This window comes from Ischnura elegans, chromosome 11 (genome assembly GCF_921293095.1).
Source record: "Ischnura elegans chromosome 11, ioIscEleg1.1, whole genome shotgun sequence".
In the NCBI taxonomy this organism is placed as follows: Eukaryota; Metazoa; Arthropoda; class Insecta; order Odonata; family Coenagrionidae; genus Ischnura; species Ischnura elegans.
In genome coordinates, this window is record NC_060256.1 from 34,526,040 (window position 1) to 34,543,662 (window position 17,623).

Consider the following 17,623-nt stretch of genomic DNA (forward strand, 5'->3'; position numbering starts at 1 on the left):
CCTTAAAACAAGAGTGGAGCTTTTGTTTCAGTTTCTCAGCTTGAACTTCATCATTAAAGAATACAAAAAAGTCATCAACATAAACACATATTATAACCATGGATGCACCATTTCTCCAAAAATAAACACAAGGCTCATGTTGAGATTTCTTAAAACCAACACTTAATACGACTTCATCCATTCTCTCATACCAGGAACGCGAAGCCTGTTTCAGGCCATAAATGGCCTTCTTTAACTTATACACTTTACTTGCATCTGAAACAAAACCTTCCGGTTGGTACATGAAAATGTCTTCACTTAGTGAACCATTCAAAAAGGCTGTGGAAACATCCAAGTGATGTACATGCAAACCATGAGCAACAGCAATTGAAAAACACAATCGTAAGGTATCATGTCTCACCACAGGAGCAAAAGTGTCAAGATAATCAATACCATAACGCTGAGAGAAACCCTTAGCTACCAGGCGAGCCTTATACTTGTCCACTTCTCCCTCCCCATTCCGCTTCAATTTAAAAACCCATTTGCATTGCACTATATTTCCACCCTTAGGTCTGTCTACAAGATCCCACACATCGTTTTCCTGAAAAGAACTGATCTCTCTTTCCATAGCTTCTTTCCAATGAATTTTATCAGTACCATTTAATGCCTCGGTAACTGATGTAGGTTCTACCTTTTCATCACATGCTAAATATAACTCAAAACCAGGAAATTCCTTCCTTTGCCTTTCCCTCATAGGATACCTCCTTTCACCTTCATCGACATTATTTCCAGGATTTATTTGCACCTCATTTGCATCCGCAAAAGACAGATTTTCAATATCATTCTCTGCTCCATGAATGTGATTGACATTGGCATTTGTTTCACTCTGACAATGAACATCATCACTGACATTACACACTGAAGTAAATGGCAAATCATCATCTAAGTTTACAGGCACAGGCATACTGAAAGAACCCTTCTTCCCTTTACCAATAGCCTTAATTGCAGTGAAACTATTTTCAATGAATTTAACATCACGAGCAACAAGAATTTCTCTCGGGTTTTCAGGATTAAGCAAACGATACCCCTTGGAAGCTGAAGAGTAACCCACAAAGACCATTTTCTTGCTCCTAGGATTTAGTTTATCCCCCCTTATTTCCTCAGGGATTAGAGCATATGCATCAGAACCAAACACCCTGAGCTGATCATAGCTGACTTTCTTACCTGACCACAGGACCTCAGGGACATTGTCAGGGACACTCCTGTGGGGGCTTCTGTTTAATAAGTACACAGCAGTGTTAGCTGCTTCTGCCCACATCTCCTTAGGACTTCCTGCGTGAAAGAGCATGCATCGCACTTTCTCCAGAATGGTGCGATTCAGTCTCTCTGCTACACCATTTTGCTGTGGAGTATACCTTACAGTTCTCTGATGTGTGATTCCTCTGCTTTTAAAGAAATTCTGTAACTCATCACTCAAGAACTCAGTTCCATTATCAGACCTGAAAATTTTCAACCTTTTACCAGTTACATTTTCAGCCATATTTACAAAATCAATCACTCTCTGCTTGGTTTCAGACTTGCTCTTTAAGAAATAAACAGTCGTTCTGCGAGAGAAATCATCTATCAAAGTAAGAATGTACCTTGACCCACTCCATGACTTTACATTAGAACCAAAATCACACAGATCAGAGTGAACAAGACCTAGTACCTCATCTGCCCTAGTACCTCCTTCCTTAGGAAAAGGATTTCTGTGCTGTTTTCCAAGAACACAAGCATTACAATCATCAGCAGGTTCATACTTGAAATCAATGCAATCACTTAATTTATCCCGCAACAATATCATATTTTGCATACCCAAATGACCCATTCTTTGATGCCACAATTCATAATCATTAATATTGCACACAAATGCCTGCTTTGATTTAACATCCAAACGGTATAACCCATTACTCGTTCTACTTGCAGTAGCTAGTTCTGTACCATTACAGACAAAGTCATCATCATACATTTTACAACCCTTTTTATCATAAACAACAGTGATCCCTTTGTCGGCAACTTGACTTACAGAAATCAAATTTTCTTTCAATCCAGGAACATGCACAACATGTTTAAGTTCACAAATGTGATCACTTACATTTAGGTTCACAGATCCAACACCTCTGCTTTTAAGCTTACCGTTATTTCCGACAGTAATCTCAATATGACCGTCAACGTCACGACAATAATCATGCATACGGTCTTCATGGGGTGACATATGCACGGATGCTCCGGAATCTACAAACCAATCTGAGTCACACGATGCAGCCGACAGGGCACACAGAAGACTTCTCAGCGGTTTCCTTTTTTCTCCTTTCTTCTCTCCCTTAACCTCGGCTCTGTTCTCGTTCGGATCCCTCTTCTTCTGCGACTGCGGGCATTGTGTTTTAAGATGCCCCTTTTCACCACAGTTCCAGCACTTCCACGCCTTCACAACTGATGAACTCCCAGCCATGGTCGAAGAGTTGTACTTCTTGCCCTTGGAATACAGGGCAGTGGTTTCGGGAGCACTCGCATTTTGACCGGCACTCACGCTCTTCCGGTAGCTTTCGTCTAACAAAATCGTCTTCACACGATCCAAATTTAAGACATTCTCCCCACTCGTGATGGCCATGACAAGATTGTCATACGAATTTGGCAGCCCCTGAAGCAACATTGCTGCAACAAAGTTTTCCGCCATCGGCTCACCGATACCCTCGAGCTTGTGTGCCAACATTATCACCTCGCTGATATAAGTGTCCATGGTTTCGAACTTTTCTAGCCTCATTTGGCACATAGAACGAAGCAGGGATACATACCGCCACTTGCCTTTATCCTCATATGCCTTGGATAAAGCATTCCAGGCATCCTTTGCCGTTTTAGCTGGCCTTACATGGGGATATACCACAGGCTGCACCATAAGGCAAATGTCTGCTAAAGCTTTCTCGTCCCTACGTTCTTTACCTTCGCCATTATCACTTCCCTGGACACAACTCCACAATCCATTACGACGTAAATAGTTCGTCATCGCGAACGACCAGTCATAATAGTTTTCCCGCCCAACGAGTTTTTCGAAACCATACGCCTGCGAAGTGACCTGAGATTCTTGCATCTTTGCTACCACACGGTTTACCACAAAAATAAAGAAATCTGAATTCAGCAGCGCAGTGGAAGCGTGCTGGGCCCATAACCTGTTGTAAATAGTTACTGGGGGGACGATGGTTTTAGATTCAGGAGGAGTGGTAAATGAACACGACCACACGTGTTGAATAACATGGCGAAACTGCAATTTATTAAAAGAACAAACTTCCGGTGAAGAACAAAAAAACAAATGAATACAGTAATACGATAGTTGGGAGATTACCAGCCATATTCAAACAAAAACAATCACAACAGCCACCCGGGGCACATGTCCTTCCAGCCCCACCCTAGTTCTGGGCCGGCTTGGAGACATTCCGGCAAAAGATCGTGCTAAAAAAATAGGTACATATTTTAAGGCAAAATTTGGTATAATTCCTTATTTGCAAATGCTTCCTCCTCATCTTCTATTATAAAATGCCTTCTGAGTAAATGGCTAGTTGACAATCACACATCCTCTGATTTTTTTTGTTTCTGTTACAACCCAGTCCATCCTACAGTCCATCCTAAATCATGTCAGGGGGCTCTATCTTAGTGTTTACAGTTGACACCAAATTGCTAAATGTGAACTTAGAATAGCTAAAATGATGTTGATTTTATGTTGCAATAAAAAGAGTTAGGCTTTTCAGGGCAAAAACTGTTTAAAATAGATGTCAAAAAGAGGGATACAATACTGCATAAATTGCAAATGAAAATAGGGTATTTACAAGTCCTGCTATTACTGTGCGTTTGCTCACTTCTCATTGTAAAAAAACTCACTCCATCCAAGTGAATAAAAATGTGATAATCTCATTGCATATAAATCTTTTGCTATCATTCTGTTCATTACAGTCTCAGCTTAAAAGGTGAATTCACTTGCTCCAAAATCAAGAAAGGTATTTTATGTACTAACAGGGAAGTAAATAATGATCATGCTTAAAATAATAATCAACAGTTTTTCCTCACTTGACCTAGGTCGTTAACTTGTACAAAATATTGCAAGATTATTTATGTCTCATATGTCATGATTCAGAATAAAAAAATATTCTATAATGCCTATCCACATAAGTCCTTTACAGTAATACATATTTGCAGCTTATCTGTGATGCACCATATCCAAGAAGGAAATGGAGCAGGACCACTAAACTCAACGGCTAGTGATACGTTTTGGGAACTGACTCATGGTGAATTGCACTCCAATCAATAATTTTGTAGTCTCATCGAAAGAAGTATATCATCACACAGAATTCCAAAAATCATGATTTATATTTAATTTTTTTAGCCTTTTAGTTAGAAGTTCATTCAACCCCTTTGGGATATTTTCAAGTAAACTGAGGGTGACATTGAGTTGATTTAACTGAGTCTTCAAATGCACCAGGGCTCACTTAACATTTTGAAAATGCTAAAGCAGTTAGGATGAACTTTCCCCTTTTCGGCAGGGTATTTTATTGAGGCCATATTAGTGGACAAAAAATGTAAAATGCAGAGGCAAAATTTTACTATTGAGAGGTGTATGCATATCAGTACTCACCTGGGTCTCCAATGTCTCCCTTAGGTCCACTGAAGCTAGAGTCTCCAGGAATACCTCTGGGTCCACTAGGCCCTAGGTCACCTCTTAGCCCCTTTCATGCAAATACAATAAAAAGTAGCCTCAGGAAATCAAATACGTCAAATTGAGGACGACATTGAAAATATGTATTTAATGGAAACACTATTATTCATAGGCTGTAGAAACCTCCTTTAAAATGACTCAATAATTAAGAAATGAAATAAAAAACTAAAATAGTTTTGAAATATTCTTAAATAAATGGCATAATGTGCTCAAGGATTCAATGTGTTAGAAAATTCTTGGGACACCTTCCCTCACCACAAACCACAAATAATTGTAAATAGTAGTAAAACACCCATAAAATAAGGAAATGTGCTACTTCAAATCAGCATATTAGTTTATTTTTTGGGTTTAATTAATAGCTTGTTAGACCCTAGGTGAGGAAGGAAGAGATTCCAATGCATGGATTTGTAATGAGATAATACGTACAACGAGTCCAGGGCGCCCTGCAATGCCAGGTCTTCCAGGAAGTCCAAAGTCTCCTGGATAACCCTTTTCACCAGCCAATCCTGGGATTCCAGGCAGACCAGGGGAACCCTCCAAGCCTGAAAATGAAAATACGCAACTGAGAATACTAATAATGGTGATGCATATTGGACACCGACTCATGGTAAATTGCACTCCATTCAAATTTTTTGTAGACTCATTGAAAGAAACAAAATGTCCACCAGAAGTCCAACATTGATGATATCCATGTGTTTCATTTTTTAGCATCTATCTAGTAAGATTTTTAATCAACCTCTAAGAGATATTTTCAAGTAATATCATTTGCTAGTTTTTGGACATTAATTCAGAATTTCAGAGAGCTATTTCTTTTTTATTTTGGTTTTAAGTACACTGGGACTAGTCACAGTGATAACTGTTACAGGAGTCTCCCGCAATGCACGATTTGTGCTAAAAAATCCACAGAGAAAAAATAATTTGCCTTAACTGGGATTTTTACCCAGATCCCCCAATTTCTCGGTCGAGTGCTTTACCCAGTTAAGCTACCGAGGCATCATTCCTTGGTAGCTTAACTGGCTATCCACAGGGAGCTTGATGCTCCAAAGGTTAGAGAGAAAAATTCAATCTATTCACTTTGGCTGGCATATCAGTGAATTTCTGACTACCCTGTATAATAAGAAAATACATTCCCAGTACTTATTGTTAGTGAAGATGCATAGTTTATCACTTTATAATTTTTTTTATTTTTAAATTTGCAATTTGCTAAATATTTGATGTGATGGAAAATATTGAAGGTCATTTTCAGATTCAGCAATGAAAAACAACAATCATCAAAAATTAAAAATGCAGTCATCATAGTTTGTTTAATGAATTGCGGAGATGGAAAATAAGGGCCAATTTTTCACTGTCGCTGGGTGACGACTTCTATCAGCAGATTATTAGGAAGTGTTGGGGAATTTCGGGTGCGTCATGCAAAATGAACCAACTCCCTTAACGGTCAATTTGTTACTACAGTTTTATTAGGGGAACGACACACAACACCATCTACTGATACGCAAAGGACATAAAACAAACGACATGTCATACATGGTGCCGCCAACATTGTTTACATTTTGCTTTAACAATATTCTTTCACTCCAACACTGGTGTCCAAAAGAGAGTCATTGGGAAGGGCATCATACCATTAAATACTTAAAAAATAAAGTTTATAGTAGTAGACATGATAGTTAAATACTGCAGGCCCATGAGTGACAGGAATTCTTGTATCGTGCCTTACAATGAAGAAAATAATTTGGTATGTGCTGACAGTGTAATAAAGTTGATAAAATAAAGCAACAAAATCAAATAAAATCAAACAATATTGATTGTGGTGCTATAATTTTTTTTTTAAATTAAGTAACTTTTTATACAAACTTTTAAAATTTTGCTATCCCCTGAAATCTGCCCTCCCGGGCAAGTGTCCTGCCCTAGTTCCCGGCCTGTGTGGCCTGTATGTCCCTCTTACCTGGCAAACCCATATCTCCTTGATCACCCTCTGGACCGTTGAGGCCTGGACGCCCATCAGTGCCCTTGAGTCCAGGAATGCCAGGTATTCCACGGTCACCATCAAATCCTCTATATCCTTGAGGGCCAGGCTCTCCCTTGAGGCCCTTCAAGCCCCAGGCCCCCGTCAGCCCATCTGGCCCTGAGGATTAAAATAGGGAGGACGTCAGTGATGGAGAGATCACTTGCTAAGGAAAAGACCATTCACACTGGCCACAATTAAGTCAACACTCTTTCTTCACTCACAGCCAAACTGTCTTCCCTGAAACTGCTATAAATTTTTGCCCATATAGTGGTGCTTAGAGATACGAGCACCCTAACCAGTGGCAGATATGTATGGGGGGCACAGGGGGTGTGTGCCCCCTCCCTTGCGGGCCAGCTCACATTGCCTAACATTGCAGAACCACGATGGAACTTTTTTATTTCATAAGATAGGATTGTCTTGTATATGTGCATAAACAGTTTAAATTAAACTTTCCTAAATTTTGCATGCAACTTATTTTTCATTACGATAAAAGTATAGGTAGCTCAAGAAATATTTTGCGCCCCCTTGAGTTTTTTCTATATCCGCTACTGGCCCCAACATATGAGATATTTGAGATACAAACAGTCGAGCAAGTGAAATTTCGTTTTGAAATATGAGCGAAATTTGAGATACAAGGAACGGCTGGCTGCAGTGCTGTACAGTGCAAAAAAGTCAAAGACCAGTGAAGGGAAAAGCAGTGACTTATGTTAACCCTCCATCACTCATGTCACATTTTGGAACACTATTTCAATACCTCCACTGCAAAAACGCTCAACAATTGCCCACTGAATCAAATCCGCTCATCTAGTAGCCCAACAATACGAATCTGCTCATCTGGCAGTGCCCGGAGTATAAACGCTCACCTCCAAGCTTGGAGAATAGGAGATGAGCGTTTATGCTCCGGACACTGCTAGCTGAGCGGATCTGTATTGTTTGGTTATTAGATGAGTGGATTTGATTCGGTGGACAATTGTTGAGCATTTTTGCAATGGAGGTATCGATTTGTTGCGTGGCGTTTCTCAGACACCATTTTGAAAAGGTTAAACAAAATGCATGAAAGTAGAAATAACTTTTTTAGCTACAATAAATCATTCATTGAATACTTAATTCCATGAATGGACAACAAATTTATGCATAATAATGAGGGAGATATTTGTATTAATAAAAGACTGAATACTACTATTTTGAAGTTTCTTAAAGTTTTTCTTTCATCGAAATTATATCTAATGAATTACAATGAAAAATTCATAACAATATGACACATGTCTTAAATTTAATGCTTCAGATAGTTGTTAGTTTGAATTATATAAGTATTTAAAAACTTTGCGATGAATATCACAAAGCTATTATCATGTAATGTACTGAAACTCAAGTAGCCGCATGGCATCGACCAGACTCCAAAAACAATAAAGTATCAAAATTTATTCCATAAATGTGACAAAACATAATCATATTGGTGACTATTTCAAAATCATAAAATAATAATATCTAGGATTATGAGTTTCCTAACTATGAAAATACAACGTGGGCAAAGAAAAGGAAATGGCCTGGCATCTGGTAGACACCTCGCCATTAACGGTGGGTTAAATTTTGCGATAAAAATATAATTATATCTGACACTAGTCTGAAGGATTTCATGTTGCGCTCTTGAGTAATTCTTGTCCATCTGCTTCTAAAAATTATAACTTTGTATTCCTATACCTTATTTATTGTAACTATTATTATTAATTTTTATTTTCTTGGCGACTTCCATTGTCACCTGTGCATGTCTCTAGGAGAAATAAAAATGATTATAAATTATTTGGTAAGGCATCAGATTGGTTCACCCCACACTATGGGTATCAATCTCAACAATGTCTGAACTACGTACAAAATCAGAATAGTCAAGGAAAGCTATGTAGTGATTATTCATGGAGTGAAGGGTGTTAGCATTTGCAGATTGAGCTAGCAAACTTCAATTATTGAAGGAAAGCTGTCCATAAAGTAGTAAAAAATGTCCGTCACTTGACAATTGGTCAGAGTGTAGGTGAATCTAAATCCGAGCTATGCCCACCTTTAGAAAATAAGACAACTTTACACCTACCTTCCTACACTCAGTAAGTTTGTGGTGTGCTACACCAAATGACCTCTCACCTCTGATTCCGGGCTCTCCAAAGAAACCGACCAATCCAGGGAGGCCTGGACGGCCCGGAAGCCCAGGAAGGCCTGGCCTCATGTCACCTGGGAAACCCTTGGGGCCCTGTGGATATAACGAGGAAGCTATTAGAGCAAATATGAACTCATGCCAATAGTATATGAGTACTATTTACGTTCTGAAACAGTTAAATGCAAGCAACATCATGTTACAAATGCTAATAATGCTGTTGCTGTTAATAAATACTTAAAAATTTCTTAAATAATTACTCCTTTCCCTTTGAAGAAAAGAGGTGCTGATTTAGTGTTGATTTGATTAATTTAAACATGCTGATCAGTTGGTTATAATTATTTAGACTGATTTTCAAGTCAAATTCCAAATACTTTTCAATTTTATACTAATGGTAATGAGTTTTTTCACCAATTTAAATTTATTGTCAATTGTGATATATTAGCTAAAAATACTGAGACTTATAGTTTTTCTGATTCAACACACAAAACCTTCTTCTCGAGCTATTCATGATGACAGAGTGTAACCCTTTTGGGGGTAATTTAATGACGTCAGAAACTCATACCAAGCACATCGCTGCTTCTCCGCTCCTCCCTGGCCTTGTACATGGGCTAGGTGTGGTTCATTGTTGAGTATACTTTTGTGAGCAACCCCTACTTCCAATGAGTGGTTCTATTTGAATGAGTTAATGTGCCGAAACTTAAATGTCACCAATTCATGAAAATAGGGCATAAAATTTTGCCTTTTCTTATCTTTAACTTACAAGAGAATGGCTGAATGGGGAAGATGTTTTTTTGCTGTAACTTATCTTTCCATCCCATCCACAGTGTACTTTTAATGTATCGCAATCTTGAGTCTTGGTAAACAATCCAATTACTCTTGTGATTGAAGAATATTTCAGTTTAAAACAAGGCACTAAATGAATTATTATCACCATTATTACTTGGTCACATTTTTCCATGTAATGCAGAATATATATTCTGACTTAGAGTGGATACACTCGAGAAGCTGAGTCTGTAATTCATGGGCTTTTGTACCCTTTTATATATAGAAGACTGAATTTTGATTGAACCTGTAGGTACTGAATTTTGGGAAGGATGTACAGTGAAACCTCGATATAACGACACCCCACGGTGCACTAATAAAAACTCGCTATAGCGAATTGTCGCTTTACCGGAGGTGGAGCAAATAATAGCCAATATACCTGTTGCGAACAGATATACAGGAACAGGAGTGGTGCGGCGACAGATAAACATCTATCCGATAAACGTAAGCATAAATCCAGACGAAAGGCGATGTTTTTTTGCATCACTAAATTTCCTTACTCAAATAACGACTAACTATTCAAACAATTTATAAGCGCCGCACTGAATAAAAATCATGCAAAGCATTGCTTCGTCATCATTATATTTATCGAATGACAGTTTACCACATACATTTGAGACTGAGCACTCCATTAACTTCATTTCTAACAGATCGCTAGCAATTACAGAGGTTAAGGAGTCTTCATGAAAGTCTTCCGGCGGTGAAACCCTCGCTATGGCGAGAGCCAACACCGAAAGGGTCTCGTAAAAACGAATTCTTTAACACGCTTATTATAGGGTAAATTGACGGTGCATCGGCTATCTCTCGTAATAGCGGGGGTGTCGCTATAGCCCGTACTCGCTTTAACGAGGTTCCACTGTAGTAGGTAGAACGAGAGGGAATCCAAAAATAACAGGAAAGAAATTGCTACGTGTGTAACTCTGATAATTTGGGATTCTCCCACTACATGGGTGTTAATTCACCCTTTGTGAGTCAGTATGCGAAACAGCATGGCTTTAATCAGTTGTTGCGAGCCCCTGTGACAGTTTTCAATCATGGAGTTTTTTGACCTCTTTGATTTTGGAAATGGCTGATATTCATGAGCAGCGTGCATCGTTGAAATTCGGTTTTCTACTCGGTAAAAGTGCATAGCATGGGGTTGATTTGTTATTACACTACACTCCAGACTATCCGGGCTAATGCTGGGGAGGGACGGCACGAATAATCAGAAAACACGGATAACCCAAACTTTCACTTAAATGTCTTGCAATGCTCATAATTTACCTAAGCCAAACAATATATTATTATTTATGCATTTATTCTGTTATTTTAGAGTGCTTCCCGAACTCAATAATAATAATAATAATAATTTTATTTGTCCAAAAGATCATATATTACAGTGAGCCACAGAATATAGATATAGGACACGTCATGGAAGTTAAGTGAATCATAAAAATGTAACATACTGAACAGTAGATGTAACACTAAACAATTGAACACAATATATCAATAAGTGACATTCACATACATTTATACATATTTTTAGGGATCAATATAGAACTCTTGGATGCTGTAGTAAGATTTGTTTACAAGATATCTTTTTAGGTCAGCTTTAAATCTGTTCATTGAGGAGATGCTCCTAAGTTTGGGGGGGAGTGAATTATATATTTTTGAGCCCATAGCTATGGGGCTTGTGTAGGAAAGTTTTCGTCTGTGGAGGGTTATGTGGATGGATGTATGTGATCTAGTTTGGTGATTATGTATATCCTGATTTAGCTTTAGTCTATGAAGGTTGAGTTTAACTAGTACACATAGTTTAAATATATAGAGACAAGGAAGCGTGAGAATTCCCAGCTTAACAAACAGCGGTCTACATGATTCTCTTCTAGGTATACCCAAAATGGTTCTGAGTGCCCTCTTCTGCAGGAGAAACGTTTCGTTTAGGAGAGTAATTGTTGACCCCCAGAATTCAATGGCATAATTAACTATACTTAAGAAGTTACAGTGATACAGGGTCATTAGTCCTTTATGGGATAGTGAGTTGGTAAGTAATCTCAGACTATATAGGACTGTAGATAATTTTGTATGAGAGCTTTCTTTGCCAGTTTGTGATCTTTTTAGCGGTGATAACATGGTTTTACTCGTATTATTAATGCTCATTATAAGGCCTAGTTTCGAAAATGACACATCCCTGGCTGTGTGATCACGGATACAGAAAAGTGATTTGCATGAATGCTTCAAAACCACTGATCGACGTCGGAAACTACACTGTCAGGCACCATGCCACGTAGTCGCGTCTCGCACAAGTTGCCCGGGTTAAAACTGCTGCGGGACGTGTATCCGTGATCACTTAGAGTGTCACACACTGCAAGGATTTGAAAACAGAAACACGGTGCTCCTGTGAATGCAGCTGGCACATGATAGCTTCCGTTTTACGAAGGGGATTCTAACGGAAATAATAAGCCCGGTGTATCCTAGCATTAATGCAGTAATTCCGATGATTTTGCATCCGATTTTATTTTTTTTAAATAAAGATCATGGAAATAATTGAGCAAGAGTGAAAATCATGCATGGATAATCCGCAACTCGTATAAACCGCAGCTGGATAATCGGGAGTCTGCTGTATATTTGAAATTATTATATTTAAAATTATGGCCACAGGATGCTATTTCTCCTCATAATATAGAAGTGCCAAGAATAAAAACATTATTTTGTACATAAATGCCTTGATGAATGCTCTAAAACGATGGAATAATAACATCTACAGAAGCGGTGAAAGTTTGGCCTCCATCTTGTCAGTACTCTGGATGTTTGTCGGCCTGGCCGTAAGAAACCCATAAGGAAAGGCCGACAAGCTTGATTATGAGCGCCTTCCTTATTTCTTCCTTTCACCTTATCTCAATGACTTATAGTGTGCTAGCTGTGTTTCTGCACTTGCTGGCAGCTATACCCTTTTTCTGAACTGAAGGCGGCTGACCTTGAGCGTGCTCGCAACCCACCCACTCTTCTAGCCAATCACAGAAGAGCGACAGGAGAAAGTTTGTAGGAGCCCGCAGTCTCTCTCCGAACTCCGTTCAGTGCACATCGCTCTCCAGCTGGCAGTGTTGCCAATCCGAATCTTTGGAGATCGCCGAGCGCTCGTTCTGCTGCCCCGGAAAGTACCGTTACTCCCAAGGCTGGCAATGCCGGTCGGCCGGATGGACGGGAGCAGAGGGGAAAAGGGAAGGGGATGGAGGGGAACGGAGAGGTGGGAGGGGCAGCACTTCCCATTGGCTACTTTCTATTTTCCACCCTGCCGCCTTCAGTTTGGAAAAATGCTATAAAATCGTGAACTCCCGCTGCCTAAGAGTTAATGTATTTACACTGAAAATATGCATTTTGAACAGTGTCATGTGAGATTAGGGGGAGGGGGAGAGAGTCGAGCCAAATTTCATAATATCTCACCTAAGGGGGTAGGGGGGAGACCAAAAATCACCAAAATCACCTCATGTACTCAACACATTGCGTACGGATGGCGAGAATTCTCGTCATTTTTTTCCCGAAAGTTCCGGACAGATGACGAAGATTCTCGTCATTTAGGCGTAAACCTAAACAATTTTAAAGCGTACAATACGTATTCGTTAGTACGTTTTCAGTTGTTGTTTGTTATTCATAATGAATTGATGCAGCATAATGTTTGATTGGGTAAAGTTATATTCTAAACATTAGCTTTTTAACCATGTTTAAACCAAAGGCATTACGCCCTAATAGGCACATATTTCCAGTCTCAACTCCTCCGCCCAGAATTCCTAGGAATTTAAATACCCCAGTACGCAACGTGTTAATAGACACCCCCTTATCGAGCCCAGTTACTTTTTCTCAGCACTTTTACCAACACTGGCCGTTGGTCACACCTAGATTCGAAGACTCACCGGTGGTCCAATTAGCCCCTGGATGCCAGGTGCTCCTTTGGCCCCCTTGAAGCCACTGTCTCCACTTTGGCCATCCCTCCCAGGTAGACCAGGGTAGCCCTCCACTCCAGGATCACCGCGGAAACCAGGAGGACCCATAGGGCCGATTTCACCGTCGAGAATTGCCTGCCCGTCCTCACCCAGGTCTCCCTTCTCTCCTGGCCACCCCTTTAATCAAAGAGACATCACAGTGCAAGGGGTAATACTGTCGTGCATACAGAATCCATTAAGCTAGAAGGGAAACACTTGGTGTGCAGACTCTCATATGCAAAAATCGTATGCGGACACACTTAAAAAATTTCGTTTGAATTTCCAAGGGAATTTGGAGGAACTTTGATTCAATAAGAGGAAAGAAACATGTTTGGGGGGTTAAGTCTGTGCAGTGGCATAGCGAGGAGGGGGTACGTTACCCCCCCTAGACGTTTGAAAAATGGACAAAATTTTTAATACGGTCATCATTACATTTGTTTTGTTTTGTGTATTACTGAGCCTCCCAAATAATGTTAGCAGAAAAATATTAACCTGTAAAGCAAATTAATTCTACTCATCCAATACTTGGAAGATAAACTGATATTGACTATTTTTTGTGAAACCACAGCTTTGTGGGCGGTCTGATAGTAGATCTAGCATCTGAGTGTGAACACATTGTATTCATAGATGAGCTCAGTTTTGCAAAATGTATTTTAATGCCCAGTAAGTTTAGGCAAAACAGCTTCCAAATGACCCATCGATTGTGTAATTTTAAGTGCCGCAATAGCATAAAATGTGATTTCTAGAAATAAAAATGACCACAGTTCCACTTCCTTGAACTCCCCCCCCCCCACACATCATCCTGGCTATGCCCCTGAGTTTGTGCCCCCAAAAATTTAATTGGAATTGAAAATGAACGTTAAGCTTGGCCGGAAGAAAATCCAGGTGTGCAGAGAGCCCTTCACCCTACCCATTAAACCTCCTTTTTCATGACCTTCATCATGTAATTGCTGGACACTCATGCAGTTCCCTCAACTCCCTGTCAATCTTCATACCATCCAGCCTTCAAGGCATGGGCTTACCCAGAGTCAAAACTGGGGGGGGGGGGGGGGGGGCAAAACTAGCTGTGGTCGTTCAAGTTGTAACTTTTTTGCACAGAAAAGGTTAATGAAACCAAAATTTTTAGGAAATTATGAAAGCAATTTATTAGTTTTTATAATCATTTGCTTGAAAAAATAATGATTTTTATTTTAGTTTCATGTCTTATGCTAATATCATTTTTCGTCAAAAGGAAAATTTGTTCTTAATTTTTGTTTTGAACTAAATTTATTTTCGCTTCTAGGATGGGCAGTTGCCCTCCTATGCTCCCTGCTGGGTACGCCTATGCTTCAAGAGCTTGCACCCTCCAATGACGAAAATTCTAGCTCACCCCTGAGCTGTAGAAGCTGTTGCTGGGAGAGTAGGTACTGGGAAAACATTGAAGAGTGTGTTGCTCACTTCTTGAAGAAAAATTAAAAAGGTATTGGATGTCACATAAATTATCAACCCATTTATTTTTTACTCCTTTGTGAGTGTATTGTATAGTTCACGCTCCCCTAGTAGATACGAGCACTTCTGTGTTAAAAAATATATTTGGACTTATACGTTCTGCATTCAGTCAGGGAAGGATTTTTAATATTATTTTTATACTCAAGGTTTTATCCTCAGCAATTTTAGAATGGAACTTGCCAGTAGATTATTTTATATGAGAACTATGAAAGAGATCATTGTTTAAATGTTTAACATGATACATGACTGGGGTTCAGTGAATTATTGTAATTATCAGGTCATTTATTGTATCATCTCTTACTGCCCACTTGAATGGAACTTAACTAGATTATTCAGCCTTCCAAGTTATGAAGAATGACCCACTGAGAAGAAGACAGGGTGATAAATTAAGGGCTGTTGAAAAGTTGAACTGATCACAGAGTAATTATAGCATATAATTGCAATCACATAGCTGTTATTCATCAAAAGTCCTCAGCAATTATACTGATATTAAGGGACCAATGGGAAAGAAAACTCTCCTATATTGAACAGAATGAAATTTACATGCCTATGTCCACTTATTTATTCCAACCAGCCCAGGTTTCGGCACAATGCCATTTTCAAGGTGCCGAAATTATGTACTAAACCCGTGTCAGTTGGAATAAATAGGTGTGGAAATAGACAAGTACGTTTCATTATGTTCGTTATCAAAGATTTCCATCGAATTACACTGGAAACTGCATTTTTTACTTTATATTCTTTTGACTATGCAACTGGTGACGTGATGTTAGGAAAAAAGTAGTTTACGTAAAAGTTATCTGGCTTGAAATATTACAGTACACAAAGTGATCATGTGAGTTTTGCACACATACATCTTCCCCTGGGCGACCTTCAAAGCCAGGCAGTCCTGGTGGGCCCCTTGGTCCCTGCTCTCCGATCACGCCTGGATAGCCGATGAGGCCTTCTGGGCCCATGTGCGAGTACCCAGGCTGCCCTGGAGCTCCCGCACGCCCTGGCAATCCTGTGTCTCCCGGCTGACCTGACTCTCCAGGTTCACCTCGAGGGCCTTCAGGTGCAGAGAAAATAAAGAGCTGGAGTGCATATGCTTATCAAATTCTTCCCACCCACAAAACTATGCATTACATGCATTTTTGTGCTCAAGTACGAAGGCTCACCCAGTGAATATGGAAACTAACTGACTTAAATTTGTCTTTTTGCTAATCCGCATTCGATGGTTTTACTTAAATTTTTCCAAACTTTTATCGCTAGATGGACCAGAACCATTATTTTGACACTACTGAATCATTTTTCCTAGGTTTTTTTTCTTTCATCTTAATTTTCTCTGACTTCTATTCATTTTTTATGGTACTTGTAATGTTAAAGTATGCATAGGTAGTTAATTTTTTTGCACAGAAATAGAATTATACCACATGTATGCCTTAAAAGACTAACATCCGTTAAAAGGACGGGTTAAGCATTTTTATTTTGTTTCTAATGGTAACGCATTCTTTATTCGGGAAATCACAATGCTATATTGGCCATTTTGATGTTGTAGTTAGTATGCATTTAAGATTCTTTATTACATTTTAAATGGAAATAAGCAGCATATCTGCCATACCAAGTGTCATGTGGTAGGCCAGGGTAGGTGGACCAGGAGCAACTTAACTGCTGTTCACTTAAAAATTTTAGTTGTAAAATGATTTGTAAAAATTACTTAGTTGGATTGATTTTTAAGGAAATGATTATATTTACTGAAGTTATCAATTGATTTTAACATAAACGAAATATTTAAAATAATTACTACCTCTCAAAATGACAAGTAATGGTGCTTCTAAGTACCTAACTGTGCAACCCTGGTCCTTCCAATGTTGATGATATTATTTCAATCATAGGATTTAAAAAGTGCCCATTTTTACTAAAAATAATAAATTATCTTTGCTGGGACAAGGTTGTGACTTTATAGCTGCCTCTTCCACCTTATCCATGTTAAGACACAGTGCAAGATGGAGTCATGCGCATTTAATTTCTAAAATTTTTATGTATGTAGAATAAAATATTGTGTATTACACATTATAATTTGGGTTAATACTACGGTTTTTTGCAGGGAAACTAATTTTTAACATGATTTTATCTTGAAATACACTCTGAAATAAGCACTTTTGAAGTTTTCTTTGGTAAAAAGTAGTGTACACAACTACATATGTACTTTTCAAAATTTATGCCATATATGTACAAGTTGCATAAATAGATTCACTTAAATTTTAAATAATATTCTGTCAATTATGTGTAAAATATGTGAAAAATATGCATTGTATGCAAATAATACGCAAATATTATTCCATCGAAAACTTAAAATAATATTGGCATAATATGCTCAAATTTTCTTGGGCATCAGGACCACGTTGTGTGGATTGACTCCCATTCTGCGCATTAGCATTTGCATGGCTTGCTTTCCTGGTTATTAAGATCAAATATTACTTTTAATTCTATTTTATTCA

The 17,623-nt window shown here is 38.8% G+C and overlaps 1 protein-coding gene across 1 annotated transcript in view; it reads right to left on the reverse strand.

Moving 5' to 3' along the window:
- The window catches only part of LOC124168354 (collagen alpha-5(IV) chain-like), a 108,894-nt gene that overhangs the window by 22,339 nt on the left and 68,932 nt on the right, over positions 1–17,623 (reverse strand). Inside the window, exons 16-21 of the mRNA XM_046546551.1 lie at positions 15,998–16,191; positions 13,590–13,796; positions 8,865–8,970; positions 6,669–6,848; positions 5,150–5,265; positions 4,643–4,733 (exon numbers count right to left, since the gene is read on the reverse strand). Of these exons, the coding sequence (XP_046402507.1) occupies positions 4,643–4,733; positions 5,150–5,265; positions 6,669–6,848; positions 8,865–8,970; positions 13,590–13,796; positions 15,998–16,191 (894 nt within the window). The remainder of the gene's footprint in view (positions 1–4,642; positions 4,734–5,149; positions 5,266–6,668; positions 6,849–8,864; positions 8,971–13,589; positions 13,797–15,997; positions 16,192–17,623) is intronic.